This window comes from Balaenoptera acutorostrata, chromosome 1, assembly GCF_949987535.1.
Source record: "Balaenoptera acutorostrata chromosome 1, mBalAcu1.1, whole genome shotgun sequence".
Taxonomy (NCBI): domain Eukaryota; kingdom Metazoa; phylum Chordata; class Mammalia; order Artiodactyla; family Balaenopteridae; genus Balaenoptera; species Balaenoptera acutorostrata.
The window spans coordinates 114796048-114822618 of NC_080064.1; the positions used below are offsets into that span (position 1 = coordinate 114796048).

General features: G+C 51.9%; 1 protein-coding gene across 9 annotated transcripts in view; it reads right to left on the bottom strand.

Moving 5' to 3' along the window:
- Positions 1-3209: 3209 nt before the first annotated feature.
- Positions 3210-26571, bottom strand: part of MIR9-1HG (MIR9-1 host gene) — a 49086-nt gene continuing 25724 nt past the window's right edge. For 2 of the 9 annotated variants that reach the window (XM_028163869.2, XM_057533218.1), the window contains exons 3-6: positions 24924-24971; positions 12742-12783; positions 6116-6233; positions 3210-3545 (exon numbers count right to left, since the gene is read on the bottom strand). In XM_028163869.2, coding sequence (XP_028019670.1) covers positions 6161-6233; positions 12742-12783; positions 24924-24971 — 163 coding nt within the window. In that variant the 3' untranslated portion in view covers positions 3210-3545; positions 6116-6160. The other 7 variants (XR_009005979.1, XR_009005974.1, XR_009005985.1 and 4 more) reach the window with 7 other exon arrangements.

Below are 26571 nucleotides of genomic sequence, written 5' to 3' on the forward strand. Positions count from 1 at the left end.
GAGCTGGGGAGCGGGCAGTGGCAGTGGGTGGGGGCCGGCTGGCACCCCCAGGAAGGAGAGCCCAGCCGGTGCCTGGGCTGGCATTGGCCGAGCCTCCAGCACGATGAATGGGCCAACAAGGGGCCTCTCTTCCCCACGGATTCCCCACAAAGCCCTTGGCTACACCATGGGATGTGGGGGACCAGGGACCACCGAAGGAAGAGGAGAGGCTATTCTCCAAGACGCCCCGACTCCCAGCCTCTGCATTCCCAGGAAGGGGCCCTGGGCTGGGGGCCCAGTGCCTTGGGTTCAGGCCCAGCTTGGACCTGGATCTGCTGAGTGAGGAGGGCAACCCTCCCAATCCCTGTGGGCCTCAGTTTCTCCCACTGTATTATCCCTGGCGTCCTTCCCAGCCCTGATGTCCCTCTCCCGGCTTCTGCCCACTCAGCTACCCTCACAGCCACACCCTACCTTCCACCGCCAGTTCCCAGTCCTCGGCAGGCCCTCTCTGGGCCTGATACCCAGCCAGACCTCCCCTCAGCGGGTAGCAGCACTCCTCACTCAGGCACAGCCTCCCAACCCCTAAGGCCCTTCAGTTTCCCTCAGGTTAGGAGGAGCGGCTTGCCAGAAGGGAGGAGTAAGGAGATCCTAAGCCGTGGCTGCCTGCCATGGAGTCAGACAGCCCGGGGCCCTGCCATTTGCAAACTGTGTGACCTGTACCTGTCAGTCTGTCTGGGCCTCATCTGTGAAAGGCCTCACAGGGTTATCACCGAATAGTGAGACAGTGAGTGGAAGACACTCCATGTGGGACCTGGCACAAAGTGGATACTCAATCGAAGTTCTTTTTTTTCCTGCCTCCCTTTCAAAGCTTTCTGCAGTCTGCCTGCGTTTCTGGGTGACTGAGATGTTCTTTCACAGTCCACCCCCATCTTTTTTGCCTGGCTCTCTCAGCAGCCCCTCTATATTCCTCATTTCCTCTACAGTTCATTTCACAGGACTGGCCATTTTCCTTTGGTAAGTTCTTCCCGAAGTCTAACCTTCTATTGCAGGTTGCTCCTCCCCAGGCCTGGCCTCTTCGCAGGCTGCCCTGCACCTGGGGCCCTGAGGGAAGGGGGTAGGGATGGGCTCTATGGTAACCCTGAGAAGAGAATGCCCTCTTTCCTCATCTGCATACAGACGGTCTCATTTGCATACAGACAGGCCTCATCTGCATATGCTCAGTGGGACTCTGAAAGCAGATTCTTAAGTGTCTGCCTGGACCCTCCCAGCCCAGTCCTGGCATCCCTGTTGAGGGAGGGGTCCCTCCGCACCCCTTCTGCCCCTGTCTGGGTCTGGGTCTTTCTGTTTCCAAAAGGCAGCCCACCCTCTGTGGCTCCTCTCCCACCTGCTGTCACTAGTGTCCTGCTTTCTTTTCCTGTGCTCAGATAAGTCCTTCCTCCCACCTCCTCCTGCCGCCCCAGCTCCTTCACCAGGAGCCTCCCTTCCAAGCCAGGAGGCCAGGCCACTAATGAAGGCAGAGGGCTGCTTTTCCCTGCCCAGGCCCCCCAATATCCAGAGGGTAAGGAAGCCATAGAAGGTTGATGCTTAGCCTCCAGGGTCCAAACAAAAGCAGGGGGAGGGGGAGGGCAGACCTGGGCAACTTCCTTCTTGCTGATCCCAGGCCAGACCCTGTCTCCATTCACCCCTCCTCCTCTGGGGGCTGACCCCAGGGCTGCAATGGGTCCTTGCAAGGCTGCGCAGTGGGAAGGATCCTGAAAGGAGGTCTGGGGACTTCAGAAGCACTTGCCTGACCTGGTGAGCCCAGGCTCCGCCCCTTAAATATGCCAGATTGTGATACAAATGGAACTGCCTTTTCCTGGGTGCATCCTTGGCCTCAATCAGCCCTCCTAGACCCTGTCCTTGTGGAGGATCCTGGGGCTCCTTGGAATGTAGGTTAGGGGAGCTTGGAATTCTCCTCATGGGCCTCCACCATGCTGAGGACCCTGGACACAGCCCTTCCCCTCTCTGGCCTCAGTTTCCTCTGTAAAATGAGGAGCTGGGCTAGACCAGGTGGCTCTTAATGCATTCCTTCTTCCTGGAAATCATGCCCAGGTGCCTAGCCAGCATTCTGTATGCAGTTTCAGCAGATGCAAGGATCCCCTGTGGTTCATCTTGACCTGAGGCTAGGAGCCCTGGTCTAGAGGAGCTAAAAATGCTGTGGTCAGTGTTTAAATGGAAGGGGAGGGGTGTGTAGACATACGTGCTTGGATGCGCAGAGTATCTCAGGGAGGACATAGGCACCAGTGGTTGCCTCTTGGGAGAGGAGGTGGGTGGCTGGGAACAGGGGAGGGTAAGAGGCATACTTTCCCTCTTGTGCTGTTGGAATTGAACCGTGTGTATTATCTTAAGCCTTTTTATTTAGAAAAATCCCAGGATTCCAGCTATAGTTCCATGGAGGGATTGTTGTTAGATGGGAGGAACGACTTTTTAGGGAGTGGTAGAAGGCTTAAAAGGAGCTGGCACTCTGGACTCTGCTAACACTTTCCAGCAGGAACTCTCTAGAGATTGGAGGGGGGGCGCTATCTTTTGGGGGAGCATGTTTTACGCAGGTGTGTTACGGGGGAAATGAGGCCAAGAGCACAGCTCCTTCTTGCTGTGGTTCCCCTGCTCCCTCAGGTTCCCTCCCAGGTATTGTTGGGAAGTCCTACCTGCTGTCTAACCTGAATCCCTCTTGTTAGGCATATTCATCCCCGTCTGCCTCTACTGAGGGTGGACAGAGAGGAAGCAGGAGTGGGTGGCCCTGTGAAGCAGGGATGCTCTTTCTCTCTGGTCTGTTCAAACCCTGGAGGACATTTCTAAGGATGTGTCCCTTTGTGGCTGAGACAGAGGGCCATCCAGTGACCTCCCACACAGGCACTCTGGGGGAGCAACCCCACCCTCTCCCATCCTCTTGGTCCTTGGGGTGGTACCTAGGGGCCTCCTTGGCTGGGAGCATCAGCCCACTGCTCTGAGTTGGGACTGACCAGATCATGGATGGTGTTCCCAGGGGCCTTGGGGTGGCTCAGAGAGGTGGAAGGAGCCAAGATCTTTCCTCCCCAACCCACCCCCCACAGGTGGGAGTTCCGTCTTAGTGAGGCGTCCCCCTTTTGTGGCAATGGTGGCTTTTATAACATTGGTCTCTTAGAGGGAGCCCGGTACTGCCCTCCTCTCATTTAGCCCCTCCCCTGCCCAGGTACATCCACTACCACTAGTACTGTTGTTCAGTATTCAAGAGTCTTTATTAGACAGGAGACCGGACTTCCATCTCAGAGGAATCTCAGCTCAGACAACACAAGAGAGACCAGGACGGGTGGGACGGACAGCTTGTAGACCTGGGAGCAATGGTGAAGCAAAGTCTTATCCCAGGTGGCTCAGGTACAGTGGGCTGCCCAGGCTGGAGGCTAGGGCCTCCCCACTTCTCTCTGGCTCAAAGGCTTCTTGAAAGAGCTCTTCAACTTGCTAGAGTTTAGCCTTATCTTTCAGTCAATCAGGACGGCTTCTCAGAGGGAACCCAAGCCAGCTGGGTGAAGTAGGTTCTTCTTTTTGGTCTGAAAAGGAAAAAAAATGTCAAGATTGAAAAAGGTTCTCTTTGGATGGAGACCTTAGCAGGAGGCAGAGGACAAGCATCCAGTGGCCAGGAAAGGCGAGAGACTGGGGAGGGCTCCAGGTAAAAGGGGGCCACCATGACAGTGGATGAGTCTAGGAATGTCTTCTAGGTGCTCTACGCAGGGCCATGGCAGGGGTTGTGTGTGTGGAGGGGGAGGCAGAGAGGGCATGCCCAGGGCAGGAACTCAGATCCCAGACAGGTGAGAGGCTAGGCGGTGGCCCAAGGGACTTGCTTCAGGAAGACAGAAGGCATATTTCCTTGGCTAGGGACAAACCTGGGAAGATTTTGTTGACTTCTACAGCTCCCATGGCCTCTTCCCCAGTCCTGTCTTTTTTTTTAAAAATGTATTTATTTATTTTTGGCTGTGTTGGGTTTTCGTTGCTGCGTGCGGGCTTTCTCTAGTTGTGGTGAGCGGGGGCTACTCTTCGTTGTGGTGCTCAGGCTTCTCATTGTGGTGGCTTCTCTTGTTGTGGAGCATGGGCTCTAGGCGCACGGGCTTCAGTAGTTGTGACACGCGGGCTCAGTAGTTGTGGCTCGCGGGCTCTAGAGCGCAGGCTCAGTAGTTGTGGCACATGGGCTTAGTTGCTCCACGGCATGTGGGATCTTACCGGACCAGGGCTCAAACCCGTGTCCCCTGCATTGGCAGGCGGATTCTTAACCAGTGCGCCACCAGGGAAGTCCCGCCAGTCCTGTCTTTAACCTGCAAGGACTGTTTCAGCATTCCTCAGACTTCACTCCTGCACCTGAGAAGGAGCGCCCCTTCCTCCCCTGAGAACATGCAGAGAAGGCCCCCTGCCCATCTGGTCGTCTCTCCTCTCAGTCCCTCCGATTGTGTTTGGAACATGTTCTGCAGGAAGTCAGCACTTCTGAGGGACACAGACTATGCTTTGGGAGCCACCAAGTCCCATTTGAAGCCCAGCCCAACTTACTAGTCCTATGACTTGGGGCTCTGATTATGCCTTTGTAAAGTGGGGACAGTATCACCCAGTTTTCAGGACCGTTGGAAGATTAACTGAGACAATGGCTAGGAAAGGGCTTACACAAGCAAGTGGGTGCCAGATCAAGGTTAGTCCCTTCCTTCCTGGGGTGGAGGGAAGCTGTGCCTAGGAAAGAATAAAATCAATAGGGGCTACACAGAAATCAGGTGTCAGAAGCACAGCTGTGGGCACAGCATTCCTTTCCTGCCCCACCCGGAGTTGGGAGCCCCCAAAGTTCACCTCACCCGACTTCTCCAACGGCTTTAAAATCTGAGAAGAGAATTTCAGAAAGAGAAGGGGATCTAGGCCACACCGCTGCGCTGCCCAACTCTGCTCAGATCAGTGTCACCTTCCTCCTACCTAGACTCTCAGACTTTCCAGACTTGCCTCCTTCGTCCCTGTCCCACCTCCTCCTTCCCTTCCCTGCCCCCAACCCCACCTTTGCCAGTCCCTAACCTTGACCTTGACCATACTATGGAGGGGTGGGGATGGGAGGCCTGCCTCACCCATCAAACTGGAAGCTCCCCAAAGGTAAGGACTCAGTCTCCCTCAGACCTGGGCTCCTTGAGGCCTGTGTCCCTGACCCCCTGTGGCCCTACTCCCAGCCTGGGCTGGCTCCCAGAGGCCCCGACGTGAGCCAGCTTCTCCTCAGTGCCCGCTAAGTCTGTTAGCCTCTCCCTCCACAGCTCCCTTTCCCTTCCTTGCTCCAGATCCTCAGCCTGTCTGGGAACCCTGCTAGCCCCAGGCTGGCTGGATTTGGGGGAACAGCAGAGGAAACTGGTGTCTCTCGGGGCCTGGGAAGGAGTGGTAGATGAAGCCCAGCGCAGGGCCCTCCCCTGGGTGGGGGAGGAGGAGTCCAGATGGAACAGTCTCCGCCTGGTACACCCTCCCAGCTCCAGACCGAGGGAGCATCTCCTAGCAACCGTACAGTAGCAGGGGGCTGGGAAGAGGGTGGGGGCTGGGAAAGCGGGGCGGAGAACAGTGATATCGTAAATTATCCCTAGCCCCTCCCTGCCAGCCCACCCTTCCTCAGTTGAGAATGGCCTCCTTTCTCTCTCCACCTGCTCCTCGTTCAGGATTCCCTTGCAAAGCTGGCCCCTGCTCAGTGCCCCTTAGAGGTGCCCCTCTAGCTCAAGGTGACCATTCTCAGCCTTCTGCTTGAGCTACAGAGGGAGGGAATTCTTACCCTCCCAGGATCTCTCAGGGACCCTGCTGGAACGTCCCCAGTGGCTGGAGGGGGTGACTGCCTTCCACCCCCATTGCACCCGAGCTAGAAGACTATCACTTGCCAGTGGTCTCTGGCTCCTGCCTCTTTCTTTGGGTGGGGATGGGGGCAAGGAAGGGAAATTTCAAAGCATTTGTGACACTGACTCCACTTCTCTAAACAAAAGCTTTTAGACTTGGGACCTCCAAGTCTTTAAGGGGCACTTGGGCCTGTCACCAATCTGGCCAAGTCTCAGTTTCCCTATCCCAACAGCTGGAGTCCAGGAAGCTCAATAAAGTGACTAAAGCTGGGTGGCAGTTCCTTCCTTACCTCTCAGATGAGCCATGTCAAGCCAAATGTCAAAGAACTGGTACTTCAGTAGTACAGATCTTGGTTAGACACTGGAAAGGACTTCCCAAGACAGCAGTAAGCAAGATCATGGAATTTCCTGGTTGGAGAGAGGAAAAGTCTGTCAAAGAAACAGGAAACTGAGTGGGTAATGCTTTCTTATCCATGTTAAATAACACATAGAGAGTATTTAGCAGAGCCTGACATATAGTAAGCCTTCGTTTTGGCTATTTTTAAAAATCATATATTAATATGATTTTTCATTGGATGGATATCAAGAGGAGGGATAAATCCCCTGGAGACCTATCTCCCATCCTCCAGGAACCCCATGGGAAAATCCAGATATGAGATAGTGCCCCAAGTACAAGATGGCAGCCAATTGCCATGGTAACAGAAGAAGAAGGAGTCTGGTTGGTTGCGGGGGCAGTGCCGGGAAGCCAGCTGGGGCCAGATGGACAAACCCAGCAGAAGGGAGCCCCAGCTGGGCGAAGCTCATGACCCTGTGCCCAGGGCTCTCCCTCCATATGCCAGCCTCAGCCTGTCCCTTCCCTCCAGGCCTAAAGGCTCCATTGCTATCTGTGGGGATTCCTCCTCGAGACTCTTGTTTGTACAACAAGGGATGACTGCTTAGAGACAAAAGACCCTCCTGCTCAAAGTCTCCCTGGCCCACCAGCCGAGAGATCGAAACTGGTCTGGATTTGGCTCACTCCTGACGGTGCTGAGGAACCTTAAAATCAGGGACTTGGGAGGGTCCTAAGTGGCAAGGCTCGGAGGTACCATTTTGTACACATTCAGTGGAGGGTCACAATGTCCGGCTAAGGCTCCCTCTGGAGAGCATTGAGATGAGGGAGCAGAGTGGGTTAGGGCCATTAAGGGAAATCGAGCTTCACTCCACCCCTCCTCTCTTCCCGGAATGGCTGGACAGTATTTACACAGGGCCAGTGGGAAGTTCTTCCTGAGAAGGATGAAAGAAGCTGTGGTCATGGAGTCCATTTCAGCACATAGTTGTTAAAAACAAGTGCTTCCCAAACCTGTCTCAGCAAGAGGCTCACCTGCTTGAGACCAGAGAGCTCCAGCCAGTCCGCAGAGCCCCGCCACGCTTCCCAGACAGGGCTTCATCACGTTTTGCACCCAGAGTCCCTTCACTCTCCTCCCCAGCAACCCACTCCCTCATTTCCAAACTCCGGAAGCCTTCCTCGATTGTCCCCGTCTGCCTATCATGGTCCCTCTAACTCTGTGTCCCTCAGCATTTAGAATGGGCACTGGACATCTGCACACAGCCTTGAAAACACTTTCATCCACACCGACCTATTTGATCCTCAGGATAACCGTGGAAGGAAGTTAGGATCCAAAGACGTTAAGTGACTTGCCTAAGGCCATCCAGCTAGTCGGGGAGGGAAGATAGAATTTGTATCTCCACCAGCCTGTCCTATTCCAGAGTCGAAAACCAAAACCTCCTTCTTTTGCTGTTCTTCCTATGGCTGGAGCCCCTCTATCAAATCTGTGAGCGACCTGCCAGCTGAGGCGTGTCCACTGTCATTCTACCACTTCCAGTGCCCCAAATCCAAACTTTTATTAGCAGGGACGGTGTACCCAACAATGGAGGGTTGGAGGTAGGGGAGAAGGTCTACCCACACTGCCGATTAGCATAAGTGACACTGAGGCCAGGCAAGGAGAGAAACCTCCCCTGGGTGTGGAGACCGAGGGGACCTTGGACTCCTTTTCGGGCTCTGGTCAGTCTTGCATTTCCACCCTCCCAACATAGCCCTCCCTGCACGGGGAGCTCTGGGCAGAGCTGGAGGGGACTCTATGCTGGAAGGAGAGAGAGGCTCCGGGCGGGGCCAGCAGCAGAGGCACTATGGGAGGGCATGTACAGTTGGGGAAGGGAGGCTGGACAGGCCTGGCAGGATCGGAGTTACACCGGGAAAGACATGGGGAGAGAGCAGGGGCAGAGCCTTGGCGCTGGAGGGGAGCTTGTCCTGGGAAGGCTCTACTATGGACGGCCTCACTGTGAGACCTGGCCAAACCTCAGCTTCTGTTTCCTCCGAGGACCTGGCTAAAGCTTGAGGCCACCCCTCACCCTCCCCTCCTCCAACCCCATTCCAGCCCACTCCCAGTGGGCCCTGGGAGCTAAGCCCCCGCACCTGACATGGCCACTTCCACAGCTACTCACAGAGAGGTCTTTGTGCAGAGGCTGCGCCTGGGGGAGGGGCGGTAGGCGGCACACCCACTTACATTCCACCCTAGTGGCCGGCAGTGGCATCGTCATCCCCTCAGCTGTCTCTCCAGCCTCTCACCCCTTCTCTAGGAAGAATCTCCTCGGAGCCTTGGCCCACCCCTGGACCCTCCCTTACCCCTTCTCCCACTCCCTCCTCCAGGAAGTTTCCAGGACTGAACTTCTCTGTTCTTCGCTCCAGTCCCCAGAGGTCCATCTCCTGTCCTGACCTCAGGGCACTCACTGTGCTGGGGACCAACCTTGGCTTCTCCACATCTCTTCCCAGGGAGCTCCCCTGAGCCTGCCCCGACCGACCGTGCAGGTGTGTGTGGTCGAGAGGAGTTAGGGTGATTCTAGAGGGGGAAGAGGCAGAGACCCTTCTTCAGGCGGCTCCCACTCCTTTCACATTCCTCTATTTGTTCAGAACCAGCCAAGAGCCAGTTAAGTATCTGGTGGGTGCTGGGCTCAGCGGGCAGCTAGCTTCGGGTTTCCCCCTTCATCCTGGGGGTGGTTATGTGCTGTCCCTGAGCCATACTCTGCACTCAGCACCTCTGAGGCTGTCAGCTAACTGCCCAGTACCCCTATCAAATCCAGTCTCCCTGGTGAAGCACATAAGACTCCTGATAACTGAACTTCTGCCTCCATTTCCCATCTCCTCCCAGTCCAGACTCCCTCTGAGGGACACTCTAGTCGCCTGACACAACATGCTCTTTCCTACCTCCTTGCCTTCACATATGCTGTCCACTCCCCACCATGCACTTCGTCAGACTCCTTAGACTGTTAGCCCCTGCTTAACTTTTATCACTTTTATCCCCTTTATTTTATCACTTATCTTTTGGCCCCCTCCAGGAAGCCTTCCTTAACTCACCTAAGGTGTCCCAGGGCTCCGGCCCGCATGCTGCACAGCACCTTGTATAAGTCTTCAGGACAGCAGCCTTTACACTGTCTTGTAATTATTCGTGTCTGCCTCCCCCACCAGGCTGCTAGGCCCTCAAAGCAGCTTTGTATTCCACCTTCCTCTTCAACATAGCACCTGGCACACAGTAGGCACCCAATAAATGCCTGTTCAGTGAATGAGCTGACATGGAGATATGCGTAAGGGAAAGGAAGGCATGGATGTGAGAAGCGCTACTGAGGACAAAGTGATGGGTTCTGATGTGACCGATCTGGATGAAGGGGAAAGGAAGAAGGCAAAGCCAGGATAATGCTCAGGATTTGCACCTGAGGACCTAGAAGTTTAATGATGCTATTGATAGAGGTGGGGAAGCAGGAATGTAGCGCAAGACTGAAAGCACAATGCCGAGTGAGTAAGCATCTAAATGCCCTCCCTATGTTTGGGGAATGGCCATCTCATGAGTTTTGGAGGGAGGTTGTACTTATAAGCCACTACAGAAGCCAAAAGCACAGGTACTTTCCCTGGTTTCCTTGCAGCTAGGGCCTGGTCATGCGGTCCAGGCTTAGCCAATCAGATGCACCACTCCAGTCTGATCTGGGAGCTAATGACAGGACCACAGTAGTTAGGGTGCAAATCTGGAGTTTAGAGAAATGAGTGAGTGTTTTAATTCCAAATGATGGTTGAAATGATAAAAGTGAAAGAGCATGAGTGGAAAGGGAAAAAAAAAAAGAGCTGAAAGCAGAACCTTGGGACACAATTCTGGCTGGAGAACTGATCTACCCAGAGGACTGAATGACTAGAACCCAGAATGAATAATCAGGGATATAACAGGGATATAATAATAATAATAATAATAATAATAATAATAATAATAATAATAATAATAATAATAGATATAATCAGGGATATAATAATCAGGGATATAACAGAAGAACCAAAGGCCAAAGGAGAAGACATCAGTATGAAATGGATATCAGTAGGAAATGTTCCACAGAGGTCACCAGGCTTGAGCAAGGGCCATTGGGTCCAGCTGAAGAGTCTGTGTGAGAGGCTGGAGAGGGCACAGTTTTCACCAGTTATGAAGGTGGAAGCCAGACTGATGGGCTGAGGAGAGAAGACTTGGAACTTCACCTCAAGTACATAGCGAGCAGCCCTTCACCGACCCCAGAGAAACCCTCAAACTGACAGATAATCCTGCCTGCCCACACCTTACCCTCTCCCCCTCCCCTTCCTGCTGATACTCCCACTTCTGATTCTTCCCGTATTTTTGTTTTACACTCTTCATAGTCCTCCAAGTTCTCTAACCACTGGCACCCATGAGGGGTCCGGAACTAAACTCAACACAGAGGCCTCTCTACCACCCCTGATCCTATGTGACGTTCATGTCTCTTCTGGGGCTGCCATCCCTCATCTCTCCCTCCTTCCTTCACTCCCCATCCTCTTCTCACAATTCCACTAGTAGGAAGACTCAGCAATGTTCCTGGTCAGCCAGAAAGTCCTTCTTATGGTCTCACCTCCCTCCCTGCCCACCAACCAAGGCTGGCTCTCAGCCCACACCTGTCAGAGGCGGCCATTTTATAGGCGCCAGCTACCTAAGATGGTGGCCTCCCTCGCTCCCTCTGCTTCCGTTCCCACAGCTTGCCTCCTACCCTTGCCCCTTTCTTTCTGAAGCCTGAGCCCAACAAGGTGGGGGGCCAGGCTAGGGAGCCAAGGCCGGAGGAAGCAAGACAAAAAAGGACAGAAAAGCCGGCCCCTTGGCATCTCTCTTTGGCATTTGAGTGTAGCATAGGGAGGGAGGGCAGAAGGGAAGAAAGAAAGTAGTGTGAGTTTTTATTTCTGTCTTCTTCCTGCCACCTCCCCCTCCAACACACACACTTTGATGAAAACAAAATCTCTCCCCTTTTCTCTCTTCTCCAACCCCCCTCCCCATTTTTCCTGGCTTCTACCAAGAGCCTCCTGGAATGCAAATGAGTTGTATTATGCAAATGTATGCAAATCAGGCTTAACAAGCGGAAGGAGGGGGCAGAATGCCTAATGAGTAATGGCGGAGGGTACAGATGGAGGGTGGCAGGAATGACCCCATCTTCTCTGTTCCCACAGCCTGGGGGCTTGCTAGGGGTAGTGAGGTGTCCTTCGCTTCTGGGAAAGAGTAGGTGAAGGCACCGTTGCTTCAGTTGAGAAGGCCTAGGATGGCCTTGGCTATAGGTGAGGAGAGACAGGAGAGCTTGTGGGGAGAGGGGGTTAAGTACAAGGGACTCACTTACACAACCTTGCCCATAGACTCTGGATGTACCAGCCTCCCTGCCTGTATGGTCTGCTGATGGCTGAACCTTCAGCTGAAAAGAGGGTGATGCTTATGCATGCCATGGCTTGTGCATCAGAAAGGAGGATTCCCAAGGGAAGATTCCCAACCAGACCCAGGTTCTTCCTGGGTGGGGGGGCGGTGCAAGCTGTCTCTCTTTGTGCTTTGGAAGGTGGGGGTTGGGGTGGTTGCCATGGCAACATAGCATGGAACACCCACCTCCCCAACATCCAGCCCCAGAGGACCTAGAGAGTTGGGGGCGATAATGGATTGACACCCCCGATGCCCCCACCACCTGGCACTGCCAGCCGGAGATGGCGGCCTCAAATCCTAGAAAGAATGGCCCCTTTGTTTCCAGGCTTGCGGTGTTGGGGGAGCAGGACTGGGCATACAGAAGGGCCTTTCCCAGGCCCCATTCCAGTTTGCGTGACTCTTGCTGGCCTCTGGAGACTCCTTGTGGACATCCACTGGCCTCTTTGCCCTGGCAGGTTGTTGCCTCCTTGCCTTTTCTCCCATGGGCTTACCAGCTACTGCTAGGTATGCCTTCCGCTGTGCTTCTCCCTGAGGCCTCCCTTCCCAGCCTTCTCAGACAGAGAGAGCAGTCAGTTCCATCTCTTCCTGGCTTGTGTGGACACCTCACATGCCCAGACATGCATCCTGTCCTTTTTTGTATGGGGGCAACCTGTGAACTCTACCTACCTGCAGTAGGACTGCTCCACCCAACTCAGGCAGGGAGACTCCTTAAGGAGGTATCAGACACAATAAGCAGGGCCAGGCTGGAAACCAGGAGCCTGGATCTTGGCCTTTCCACTAACCAGCTGAGTGACCTTGGTCATACCTCTTCCACTCTCTTGGGAATCTGTAAAATGAGGGCTATAGAGCTGATGCTATCTAAGGCTCTACCTGATCCATACACTCTGTATCTTACATGAGCTTAGGTTAAATTCTTCCTGAAATTTAACCCTCAACCTCCCTACTGCTGGAGCCCTCTCATTCAGACTCCCCAAAGCGGACAAACCCAGTTTCCTGGAGACGGAATGGCAACTGCCCTCAGCCTTTTCCTCTCCCTGAGACTCAACAGGTGCCTGCAAACAACTCCCAAAGATTAAAAATTCTAGAGTCTTTGATATATAACCGTGCAGACAGGATCCCCTCCTAACCCTCCCAAAGGGGGTCAGCACAGCCACCTCACTCACCGCCTGGGAGCTGTCCGTGGTGCTGGATACGGCTCTGGTGCCCTTGTGGAGGAAAGAGGGTGGGAGGGTGGTGGAGAACCCACCCACCCACCCCAGACGAGAAGCTAAAGGGAAGAGAAGCAGAAACATTTGGAAACAGCAAGGAAAGGGGCAGATGTATTTCTGAAGACAGTTTCTCCTCTCTGAAGATCTCCAAATAGCCAATACTACTTTGGGGGAGGAAGAGATCAAGAGTCAATGAAACTCTGAAACTCACACTCCTTCATCCCTAATGATTTAAGTGTCCCGGATTAGATCAGTCCTCATCTGGATCCTACTTGGAAATCCACAGGGAGATGGAGTCATAGTTTCTGCCCTTGGGGTAGAGCTCAGGTTGAAGTAGTGGACAGGTTACAGACTTCTAAATTCCATCCTAAATTCTAAGGCTCCTACGAGGAATTTAGTAATAAAGATGAGAAAGATACACAATCTCCCTGATAGTATTATAGCTATTAGGAGCTTGGGGGGGCGGTGATAGAAAGGTAAGGAAAGTAGGAAAGGGTATGTGTGTGCCTGCTTGCATGTGCACAGGTGTGTGTGTGGTGTGTGTGTGTGTGTGTGTGTTTGCGTGTTTCCCAGGCAGAGAGATGAGCCTATATCAGTGGTTCTTAACCTTAACTGCACATTTAGAAACACCAACAGACCTTTTAAATGATACTGATCTAGGCCTCATTCTCAGGCACTCTGGGATACGCTGGACCCAAATATCAGTATTTTCTAAAAGTTTCCTAGGTGATTTTAGTGCATAACCAAGTTGAGAATCACTGGTCTGGAAGAAAGCAAATAAGAAAAATTTCAGGGGTTAAGCCTGAGCAGCTGGAGGAAGAGGCAATGCTAGGCCCCCTGAAGAAGGGAATGAATAGGGAAGAGAAGGACAAACATAACCTCCCCTCTCCTAGGAGTTCCCAATGGCCCCAAGCCTGGCCTGGAGACCGACTCAGGTGTTGGGCCTGTCTATTCTGTGCTGTGGGAGCTCAAACCATTCCAAGGCAATGAGATGAACTTTCCCCCCACCCCAGTCCCTTGTGCAGAGACAGGGAATGGGTGCAATGACCCTGAGGGCATGCTGTTCCCCTTCACCCAGAAGGTCCCCAGGGAGGCAGTTGTGGAAGGTAAACAGCAACAATGGTCTCTTTCAGTGTCCAGATTCCAACCCTTCAGTCCAATTAGCAGACACAGCAAACAGCAATTCAGCTGCCTTCAGCCGCTGTCATAACAAACTCAGAGCAGCCTTAATGGGGGGATTAGGGCAAGAGGAGGGGGGGGGTGTCATTCTAAGCCCTGGGAGAGCCTGGGTGGCAAGGAAGGGTTCCCCTTTTTCTCTTACCTCTCTCCTATCTAAATATGCTCTGGCCCACACTTACCTTCCACAACCCTGCTCCTCATTCACCTCAAAGCTCTGAGAATGTTTTTATGGTTTTGTCTACTCTTTCCCTCCAATGATTTTAAAGCATTAACCTAAACTCATTTAACAACTAAGGAAGTTGGTACACCCTGCCTCTGAATGAGACAGTGTTATAACCACTCAAGATCTCTGAGGTCTCAGTAGCAAAGGAAGGGAGATGGAAAGGTCAAAGATCCCCAGAACATCACTGTGGAAAGGAGGTGAAGAAATAAATATCAGTATTCCAACTCCCAAACCTTGGGAAGTACAGACCTCAGAAGGACTTCCAGATGTGGAAGAATGCAGAGGGGCCTGTGCTCTCTGGTGAGTTATCAACCTTGGGAATCAAGAGTCAGCAGTTGGGGGACTTCCCTGGTGGCACAGTGGCTAAGACTATGCACTCCCAATGCAGGGGGTCCGGGTTCGATCCCTGGCCAGGGAACTAGATCCCACATGCATGCCGCAACTAGCAGTTCTTATGCCACAACTAAGGAGCCCACACGAAGCAACTAAGACCCGGAACAACCAAATAAATAAATAAATATTAAAAAAAAAAAAAAAGAGTCAGTGGTTGGGAAGGTGGGGGGTTGGGAGGCAAGAAGACAGAAAACAACCCCCCCTTTTTTTTTTCTGGCTGCACTGCGTGGCATGTGGGATCTTAATTCCCAGACCAGGGATTGAATCTGCACCCCCTGCGTTGGAAGCGGGAAGTCTTAACCACTGGACTGCCAGGGAAGTCCCCGAAAACACCCTTTCTTAAAGTCATTCAGTGATGAAGAAAAGTCTGCATACTGATAGACAGAACTCTCTTTGGTTCATTAATTATACCCACTACCTAACTGGTCCTTTAATTTAATAAACTCTTTTTAGTAACTCCAGAAGCTTAATAGAATAAATTTGGAATTATCATTTACACAGCCATACCTCTCTATTTACATAAGTCAGTTTACCAATCTTAAGTATTCTTACCAATTCATGGTAAGATCCATTAAGGAGAAAAAACTACAATGGTCATTCTGCCACGTGGACTCCAGCCACTTCCCTTAACAGGCTTCCCGGGGTCTGTTCCTCCTCTCCCCAGGCTTCAAACACTGCTTCCTCAGGTCCCAAGAGTCCCTCCTCAATGCCAAAGCTGAAAAGGAGGAGGAATTTTCTCAAGTTTAAGTGTTTTGAGATCCTCAGTCGAGAATATGCCAAAAAGCTGTCCTTTTTGCACTCTGAGGTCAATCATATGCTTTCAAACAGTCATTTCAAACTGTAGCCTTTAGCTACTCTGCAATCTAAGAATTACTCTTTACCTGTGGGTATCATAACATATAAGATCTTTTATATAGAATTCTTCATTTGCTCCATGTAACAACCCTGAGGATATAAATTCTTACCCCCACTGTACAAATATCTGATCTGAGGCTGGTTAATAATGGCACCTAAACATAGACCTTGGTTCAGTCACATTTGCTCATTCTCTTTCATTCCCTAGCCTTTCTGATTGTGTTGATTCCTATTATTGTAAGGACCTTTCAACAAAATCTTTTTGATGCCTAGATTGGGAAAATTTTGTCCCAGGGTGAGGGTGTGAGTGAAAATGTAAAACTTGAGACAAATATTTAGAAGAAAATTTCCTTTGAACTCCTGGACTCAGAATTCAATAGGGGAGGGTATTGGGATAAAGGGCTGAGGAGAGAAATAGGTAAAGAACCTAGCTTAAAATTTGTTTTCCAGTAGGAATAGGTGGATGTAGCAAGATCCGAAGAACAGAACTAAAAATTCTTGGACACAGAAATGTGATGATACAAAAGAGAAATTGGTAAGGCCCTTCTGTGCCCCTTTCAACCCAGCCTCCACGCATCCCCATTCCATCGGTTCTCCTATTGGGTTTAGCTGGAGGAAGTGCTATCTGGTATAAAGGTTGGGGGAGGCAGAAGGCAGGACTCAGTGGTGTCACTGTGATGTCTGCATTTGGTAAAACCCCCCAGATCCCGGAGTGTCTCTTCCTCTAGTGGATTTATAGCTATATGTAGCCAGGAATCCCGAATCTCACATCTGAGCTTCCTACCCACCATGGATCACGCACATCCAATCTCATACCAGGTCACACATCACTCAGTTTCTCACCCTCATAAGCAGACATACACAGCCCACAAACACTGTCACCCATCATTCTCCTGACAACCCTATCCACACACCCACACACCGTATGTACGCATGAGGCAGACACAAACCCTCACTCCCACATCGCTCCTGCCTTCTATTCCCCCTTTCCATTGAGGTGCTTGTTTTGTAGGATGTAAACCCTCAACCCACCAGTGCCCTCAGGCCCTCTATTCTCCTTTGGAGATCCTGTGGTCAAACGCGTTAATGGGATACAACAATAATAATATAAAGCCAAATGGTGTGGCTAATAATATAGGTTTGAAGTCTCCTGTGGATGAGCCTCAGCAGATCCCAAATACACATTTCCAGCTAACTACATGAAAAGTTAAAAAAAAAAAAAAGTCAGCCCGTGCTCACAACCAGGCCTTGCATCTCACAGTGGGGTTTCCCTCTCCACTGATGCACAGATTCCCTCCCTTCTTAGCTCATTCCCATCCCAGTCTACCTACCTCACCCTCTCTAGTCCTTCCCTCAGGCAAGCATGGTAGAGTACAGAAGTAGAAAAAGTATTGGATTTGAAACCACTGAGTGACATTAGCAACTCATTTGAATGTGTAGCTCCTGTTTGTAAAATGCGGTTAGTAACAGCTACCTCACAGTGTTGGGGGATCAAAGGAAGGCACCTAGGCAGAGTACTGTTACTGGGAAATAGGTGTGGTGTTAGGGGTTAATAGTGCCTGCCCCAAACCCACTCCCTTTCTTCCTAATCCTGTCTCCAGCTGCACACCCCCCCTCCAAAGAACCAGATTTCAAACAGCTGAAAAAAGCAAAAAGGCCGTTAATCTCTCTTTCCTCCAAACCTCAGAAGGAAGAAGACATAGGTACTCTGGAGCCCAATTGTTTTAGTTTGGATTCCCAAATATTTCTCCCACATAATATATAATTGAATCATAATCTTGTAGCTATAAAATCAGCTCCTGGGAGGAAATTTTAAATTTACACAGGCAAAGGGAGTCAGTACGAGGTCATTTGTCCAGTTCTCCTGCCCTCTTTTGACTCGTCACTGCCCTGCCCTGTGTTCTGGAATGTGGGGGTGGGGTGGGGGGATGGTGGGGAGTTGTCGGGATGGGGAGAGGTAATAAATGCAGAGGGGGCCCACTTCTAGTTTTGCTACAGTTACTTTTATTCTACCAAGTGACTAGACCATCCTCCACTCAACTGCACCTAAACACTCTTTTGCTTAAAATATTTAGGTCAGGCCAGATAAATGGATTCTTTTAGGAAAGGCCCTGATTAATCTCTCTAATTCTTTGCTTTCTCTGGGCAGCATAAATACCAAGCCACAAATTCCTTTGTGTTGGAGCTCCTTGAGGCCATTTGCTCTTGGAGATGATTTCCAAGACAGTGAGGATGGGGTGGGGAGGTAGGGTGTCCTGAAAGACCCCAACTCAACCCCTTTAGTCAGTGAAGACAAAGCTGGCATGAGAAGCTTTTCAAGACATCAGATTCAGGTCCTGAGTGGGAAGGAGGAAAGAATATGAAAACAAGGGGGCTGAGATATACTCTGCCCTCCGTCGCCCCGGAACCCAGGCTGGGCAAAAAGCTTCCCCAGCCACCCTGTCCTCTTTCTGAGCGACCCCGCCCCCACCCCCAGTACTTCCAGTCTACCTCCACTTATCTCCACTTTGCCATTCTCGGCTCCCGACCTAGCTGGATAGACCTACGTGGCTTCAGGGAGCCGATCAAAGAAATGGCTAGCCTTCTCAGGTGACCTCGCCCAAACTCTCCCGCCCCAGCAATAGCTGTGAATAGCCTGCGGGAAGCTGTTCACCAGCGCCCACGGGAGAGGCCTGGCCCAGGAACCCCCGGCACTGTCCGGAATAACCCTACAACAAGATTTCAACAGATCTTTCCCTTGGAGCAGCTTCCCCGGCAGTGACCCAATCCGCAGACTGCCAGAAAAGGCCCCATCCCGAGAGGTAACCACAAAGCCCTTTCTTGCTACCCTCCACCCCCCAACTCGGCGGGGGAAGGTACTGCTTTGCGCCTGGCTATGGGGCTGCGACTCCTACCTGCGCGGACCGAAGTTGGAAGGTGGAAAGTCGCCCCGACTGTTGCGGTCTTGAGGCCCGAAGGCCGCCGGGTCCTCTTCTCGCCTACCACGGCCCGTGGGTCCTCGCAGCTCTAGCCCCTCGCTTAGGCCTCCCCCGCCCGCCCGTGCCGCCAGCTTTCCCGGGGCCCCTCCGCGCAGTGTATGGGGTTATTTTTACTTTCGGTTATCTAGCTTTATGAAGACTCCACACCACTCATACAGCTAGATAACCAAAGATAACAACCAACCCCGCCTCCTGGCTGCCGTCGCCGCCTCTTCCACGCAGCCTCTCGGCTGCCTCTGCGGACGCCTGTATCGCCGAAGCATCTTGGTCGCCCGCCGATGGGGGCTGGGGAAAGGGTGCACTGGTAGAGGTGGGGGACGGAGAGAGAAACAGAGTCCAGGACGGAAAAAGACTCAGAGACACAGGGACACAGACATGACAGAGACCGAAAAAGGCGTGGAAGGGACGCGACGGCCGACGGTGTCGAAGTCCGGGAATCGCCCCCGGATCCCCAAAGCTTGCGACGCCTCGTTTCCCGCTCCCCATTCGAGCCAGAAGCGAGAGAGTTCCGCTGGTCCCTGGGAGGAGGGACTCTCGGGCTTTTCGTGCCACACGGGAAGACTGCAGGGACCGAGGCAGAGGCCTCCCAAACCTCACGGGGTCTACATTGACCTCCTTTGGAAGATCCAGGCGCATCGGATAGACTGAACCTTAGCTTTCAGCGGAGCCCAAGCCTCCGTGTTGGGTCGTAGGGGGGAGGCGCGGAGCCGGCCCCCCCACAGCTTCCAACTCGCGAGGGCGGTGGAAGCGAAGCGGAGCTCATGCAGGGGAAAGGGCTGGATCCAAGCCTCCGACTAAAAGGGGGAGCGGGTAGCGAAATCCTGGGGGTAAAACCCCGGAGGTGTCCCAGAAGGAAACAGGAAAATCCTAGCAACCCAAAGGGGGTGGGAGGAGGCGACCCAGGGACTACCAAGCGAGTCTCTCTAGGAGAGAAGGAAAGGGCAGAGACACACCCGGGAAGGGATCCGAGAGAGCACCCATGAGATGGGGAAGAGGCTAGAAAGCGGAGGGCGGGCCGGGAAGGTGAGCCGAGTCCCGGGCCCCGCAGGACCCCCCAGAGAAATGGCTTTGTACAAAGAGGTCCAGAATCACCCAGGGCTGTGAAAATGGCCAGGGGTCCGAAGCGAGAGGTGCCCTAGGGGTTGGTGGGGGTTCCGATCAGGAACGGGAATCGTCTAGGGGGTCCCGGGAGCCCTGAGGAGGGTGTGGGGCTCGGCCAGCCCCCCTAGTGGCGGAGGCGCCGGCACGCAGGATTCCGAGGCTCTAGCCCACCTCGTGTCCCGAGCCAGCCAGGCCACTTACATCGAGCCCAGTGTGCCCATCCGTGCTCTCCCGCGCGGTCCTCCCTGCACGTTCCCGCCCACGGAATGCCATTGCCCTGGGTCCGAGATGCCAGGGCTCAGCGGGCGCCGGGGTGGAGGCGCCGCCGGGATCTCAGCCTCCGCCGAGCCAAGGCGAGCAGGGCAGAGCGGGCCTCACCTCCCTAGCTCCTTCCGTAGCTTCTGCCGCTGCTCTGACCCGGGCGCGCTCCGGCTCCGGACTTTTCATTCATCCTTTTACGCTCCCTCCCCAGGCGAGCCTGTGATTGGCTCCGCCGAGCCTGACGTCACCACCTCGTTCCCCCGCCGGCTCCGCCCCTCCCCCTTTCCAGGTTGAGCCGGAGCGCGCAATTGGGGCGCCCTCCCCCCGGGAGAATGGTGAGGGGGGGAGGAACTACTATGTCTGTGTGCTGATTCCCAGCCTTTTGCTGCATCCCCGAGACCTGCCGGCCATCTCCAATCCATTGCCATTTGTGCTTTTGCACTCCAACCTCACTCTTTTTGTAGGTTCTACATTTTCCATTTTGGCCCTAGGTGTATTGCACCAGGTCCAGGGCTCAATGATGGGAAAAGAGATCGGGTGACATCTCCTCAAAAAGAACCAGATGACTGGAGATTCTACCTCTACCTGCCTTCTCTGATCAGGATATTCTTTGTGCTTCTCGGATTCTGATCCCTCCCAGACTGTGACCTTAATCTTTTAGGATGGATGGGAACCTCCCTTGTTGGTTTTCAATCCAAAACAGTGAGGGAAAGATCCTGGAAGTTTGGGACTCCTATTGGGAGATGCAGGGTCTGAGCGAGGCTGGGCCTCCTTTTTCGCCGTGCAGAAATGAGAATATCTCTTGAACTTGTTCGCAGCACCAAAGTTCCAGGTAGGGGAGGCTGGGGATCCCAGCTGGCATTAGTCTGGGCAACACCTGCAGATTTGACCTAGCCCTGGAGGCCCTCGCTAGAGCTTTCTCTCCCCTCCCCTACCCCGTGCGCCTTCAACCGCGAGCCCTGCACCCCCAACCCGGGTTCCATCTCCGAGTGCCTGGAGAGCCGGGGTCACAGGGAGAAAAATCATTCTCCAAGCAAGGTTTCAGGTTGCGGGCTTTCCCGACCCGGCTCCCCATGTGGCCGGGAGAATCAGAAGCGAATAATGCCGTATCTCAACTCCCGGTGGCACACGCTGGTCCGCAGGCGGGATCCGGATTCTCCAAGACTGGCGGAGCCCTCTGAGATCGAGCTGCGGACCCCCATTTGAGCCGCTGTGACTGACAGGGAGCAGTTCTATTTCCTGGTGCCGAGTTACCCCATCCCTCCACCCACTCTCCTCTGGACCCCTTTTCTAAAAAATCCTATGACTTGGACACCGGGAGCCAGTCCCTCTGCCTAATATGGGTTGGTTCCTATCACCAGGGATCCTACACCAACAGGGGTGCACTGGGTTTGGCCCAGTGTTTGGCCATCAGACCCAGCCAGGTGGTTTTATCTGCCCCAGGGTCCTGCCTCTGCATAGTCTAAGACAAAGCCCAGCCTGAATGCTATTTGCCTTGGTTAGATGCAAGCCCGTGCCAGTGGGTTTCATCTGGTGCTCCCCTCAAAGACTGGAAAATGTATGAATAATTGCTGCATGATTGTGAGGTGGGGGGCACTTTGAAATAGGATAAAGCCCAGGGACCTGCATTTCCCCACCACAGTGACAGTAGGGAGCTGAAGCAGATGCCCTGATTTCCCCAGGTCTCAGGGCATTCTCAGGGCAGTGCTTGGCACACCTTTCCCCCCTCTGTCAGCCTCCATAGGGTCTCAAGGCCCCTACCCAAGGAAAAGGCTCTCTAGAAACTTCCACAGTGTCAATTCTTCACCTTCCCAGAACTGAGAGCACACCAGCCAATGGTGGGGTATAGCTGCAGAAGAGCAGAGCCCTCCCCACTCTCACAGGTAGACATATCCTACTGGTGTGCTGCTAAATGCATTCCCTACATACATCCCCCATGCCAGGCTCCAGAGAAACTATAGGTTTCTTCATGCCTACAGACCTCCTCAAATATTTTTCAGTGTACCACCTCACACCCCTTTATAGGATACCCAATATCCTCTAGACATTCCAGCAATCCTAAATAGGGCCTACACTTCTCCGAACACACCACCAATTTCCCCTACAAGTATTTACCCCTTTGCCCTTCCACGAGATCCCTTAAAAGCACCCTAAACAAACCTTTCTGCCCCTCCATCCTACCCTCACTCAGCTCCTGGGGGCTGGGGCCAGCATGTGGGAAAGAGCCTGTCTTGCTAGCTAGCACACTCCCCTTTCTTCTCTGTCACTAATTTCCAACCAAGTTCCCTGCCCTCTGTGGGGCCCAAGCTTATCTCCACAATTCCTTGCCCTGGCCCGGGCCATCCAGACAGCTTAGCAAGAAGCAGTTGGGATCAGCAGGAACCTCCCTTCCCCTTCAGCCACTGCTGTATTTTTGTTGGGGAGGGAGGAGGACAGAAACGGTTTTTTGTCCAGCAGAAATCCCCCAACCACACCCTTATTGCCCAAATTCAGACTCAACTGGAATTCCTCAAAAACCAAGGTCAGGACAGAAGTGGGTACATATCTAAATTTCCCCAAATAGTTAGACAAAGAACTAGATCCCCTTGCACCTTACTGTGGCTTTGGATCCTACAGAGGTACCTCAGTCTAAACAGAGTGTCCAAATATAAGGGGGGGGGGAGCCACAAAAGAAAATGGAGATTATTCTAAGTTGTCCTGGCACTATCTACTTGGAATCCCCCTCTCTGCCTAGATTCCTGATGAAGTAATTTTTTGTTTAGTTTTGTCTGGGTGGACTTGACAACCTGATCTCCCACAGCTCCTGCTCAGGGATGACGATGAGTGGGGCATCGTCTTTACTCTAATGGAGATGGAACTGCAAGCCATGAAAGAAGCAGAAAACTCCCCACCATCATATTAACTAGAATTGGTTTGTATACCAAGCCATGTTGCTCCAGTTTCAAAAAAGAAACTAATTCAAGGGTAGCAAATGAGACAGCCCCTCAAGGGCAGAGGCGATTTCATACATTTTCGACTCTATGGTATCTAACATCATGCCTAAAACAAAGTGGGTGCCCGGTAACTGATGAATTAATTTATTTTAATTTTTATTTTGTATTGGAGTATAGTTGATTAACAATGTTGTATTAGTTTCAGGTGTACAGCAAAGTGATTCAGTTATACATATTCATATATTTATATTCTTTTTCAAATTCTTTTCCCATTTAGGTTATTACAGAATACTGAGCAGAGTTCCCTGTGCTATACAGTAGGTCCTTCAGTAACTGATGAATTAATAAAAGAATGTGTGTCTCTGTGAGTGTGTCTGCAAGTCTGAGTTTGCCTTCATGTGGATTGAGCCCATTGTGGATGCAGAGGGCAGGCATTGACAAAAGGTGTGTCTTGTGGGATCTGTGTATGGGGATGAGAGGGGAGTGTGGGGAGTTGTGTGTTGTGTGTTAGTGACTATTCCGCAGTTCCTTTGACCAGAAGGGACCCTTCTACTATGGAGAATTGGATACAGCTGACCAGAGAGAAGCTAACAGCTGGAGTAAAATGGGTGCATTAGATGCCCCTTGCGCTTGGCTAACCAGCCTCAGTCTCTCTAGGAAGGCCTCAGTTGGAACAGAGCCCTCTGCTTCCAGCACACAGCAGATTCCGCTGCAGTGTTCTTAGAGCGATGGTCTGCAGACCCCACCCAAGTCCTTCCAGGGAAATTCTGGCAGACTGTGGAGAGAGCACACCAAATCCCTGGTGCTGATCTGAGTCTGTAAGTGTCTCAAATAGCCAAGGAGCATACATTCTTTGCCAGTGCCTGTTCCCACCCCCACCCCTACAGGCCTGATGCCCACCCATTGTCTGTGTCCCTGAAGAGGTCCATGTATAAAAAAACATGGCCTGAATTATGCTCTCTGGATGCAGCTTTTGGATGGATCTTTATAATTTGGGTCCCAAAATATATTTTGGCATCAAGCAACTCTCTTGAAATATTTAGGTAATTAAGTAAAAAGCATATTTGTTCTTTGTTTCAATTATCAGGTTAATTTGCCTTGAAGATACACATGAAAGCTGCATTTGGAAGAGGGTGGGTTCAGATATTTATTTCTGTCTTATAAGTGCATCATTATTGTGAACATTATCATACATTATTCTTTTGCTATAGAATATTTGCATTTTCTATGGGATAGCGACAAATAAAAGCAAGAATTCGCAGTAAAAAAAACATGGGGAAGCTGTGAAAAAAAAAATCTCTATATGGGCAGATGAGTTTAAAGGGTGTGGAGACATAATCTGGAAGATTTCATCCCTGGGGATACCACCCTTCGCTCCCCACAAAGTGTTTTTCTCCTCTTGAGAGGCTGGCCTGAAAATTCCTCAGGTCTATCTAAACACTGCCTCCCTGCCTGCTCCCAATTCTGTCCTTGAACTCACACACCGCTCACTTGCTTGAGAGCCCTATGGAGTTGGAAAGGTGAGAACAAGGTGACAGAGGTGGTAGAGGGTTAGCCATCAGCAAATGGTCTCTCTGAGGGGCAAAAGCATGAGTGTGTAAGGGTGCTGTGTATGCACACATGCACGCGCATACACACAAACCTGTCAACTAAGACAAATGCAATGACATATCTACAGATATTCCCAGCAGTACCACCTCCCAATGCTTACACACCCTGGCACACACACCCACTCACAGCTGTTTAAGCTCTGCAGGTCCCCCTTCACCGCAACCCACACTCCTCTCCTTTCTCACCTCTATCACCCATGTGCAGATATCTCTGCTCCTCTGCAACCAACCACCTCCCCCTGTGTCAACTGGCCTCCATCTCTGCCCTCAGCAGCCTATGAGAGAGGGGGAAAAGAGTCCCCGGAATCCTCAGTGCCTCTCCTCTCTCTCACGGAACTGGGCGCAGGGTGGCCTTCATTCCTAAGTCTCCATGTTCCATTCCCATTATCAATGACTATACAAGTCTTACTACAATCAGAATAGACCGAAATCAGGGGCTGAAAGCTAGAAGAGACAGGGCATGGGGTAGAGAGGTGTAGGGAACAGGAGAAAACCCAGATGACTGCAGAACCAGCTTCTTTCTCCATCCTCACCCCCAACACCACCATCAAAAACAAACGAACAAGAAAATAAATACCCCCAAAGCCAAAGGGGGGACACCTACGATGACACCAGAAACAAAGGAGGCTGCTTCTTCTCGGATGCCCAGCTCCTGTCAAGGAGGAGAATACAAAGGTTAAAGTCTTTTGAGTGGCTCCGGTCTTCTCTCACTAACACCCCTGTCTCCCTGACACTCTCTCACCAACTCCTTTTCTCCTACTCTTATGTTTTTAGGACCTAGACAGTCTAGGTTCCCCTCTTCAACTGCCAGAGCTCTGGGCTGCACAGGGAGATAGCTAAAAGAGAAAAGCCTAGACATGCAGGGAAGGCAGGGCCCCTGGCCAGAGCTTCTCCGGCTCCATCTTGACTGGACGACTCTAACCCAGGCCCATGCTCACAACCTCCTTCCACCTCTGTCCAAAACCTTACCGGCCCAGGGGTTTGAACTGAGCCTGTGGAGATGCTGTGACCCTTCTGACTTAAAACTGGAGGAGTAATTCCCTGCCCAATGGCTACCATCCCCTCACAGATTCCTGCTGCTCCTGGTGTATGAGAAAGCATGCTCTAGATAGAATGAAGGGTCTGGGGTCAGATATACATTTTTGTCCATCTAGATGCAATGGCATTGTAAACTGTAAAGTGCTATCCACTTGAGATGTTGTCAATCATATTGTGTCTCTAGCTTTCTTCCCCCTTCTTATCATTACCTATCTACCTATCATCTACCCATGCATATCACTAAGGATCCATAAAGACATATCCTGTAGCTATCAATTTCTCCCTCTCTCCTTCTCCTTCTCTTCCTCACATACACAAAAGGTGTGAATACAAAGCAGTTTTTAAAAAAAATTTTAATGTTGGGTCTGAAACCCAGTCTCAGTATTTTATAGTCTTACTTTCCCAGTATTTGCTTCAGGCTAAATTATGATTTTGAGGAATGACATGTATACCACAGGTAACCCAGCTCCTAAAATACTAAGAGAAGTGTATTTGTGTGTGTGTGTGTGTGTGTGTGTGTGTGTGTGTGTGTGTGTGTTGGGGTAAGTTGGTGATTCCTTCTACATCAAACTCAATTCCACAACGAATTCTTCCTCTTCTTCTTTTTTTTTTTTTTAAAGTCAGGAAGATAACCTACCTAAATGCAGAGGAAATCAGAAAAAAAAGGAAGGCTGGGGAGCAGAGATAAGCCTTAAATCCAAGCCTGATTTTTAGGAGGGGTGTTTTGAATGCCCCCCTCCCCACTTCTAACACCCATGAATACCCACTGAACTCCCAGCCTCAGCTCTGCAGGCCCATCCATTTCATAAAGGGGTGTCTCAGTCTGAAATTATCTTCAGACCAAAGAGGGGGCCAACCTCAACCCCCAACTTGATAGAAAATAAGCACGAGGACAGTTGGGGAGCCTAAGGTTCCTTCTCCCACCCTAATCAAAAAGCGTCATGGGGTCCCTGGAGCAGCTTACCTCTCCTTGCTGACCTCTGCCCTGCACGCCACCCTACCCCCCCCCACACACACAATGTCCAGGGGGACGTGGTGACAAGGACCACACCCCAGGAGGCATGGAACATGTGTGTGCTTGTTCCGTGGCGGCAGCCTCAGCCTCTCCCAGAAACCTGGCCCCTGGGGTATCAGAAATAGCCTGCTGGCCTCTAGCCTCTACTACCCCACAATGGTCCCAGCCTCTGTCCCAGAAAGCACCGTGTGGGTGGAGA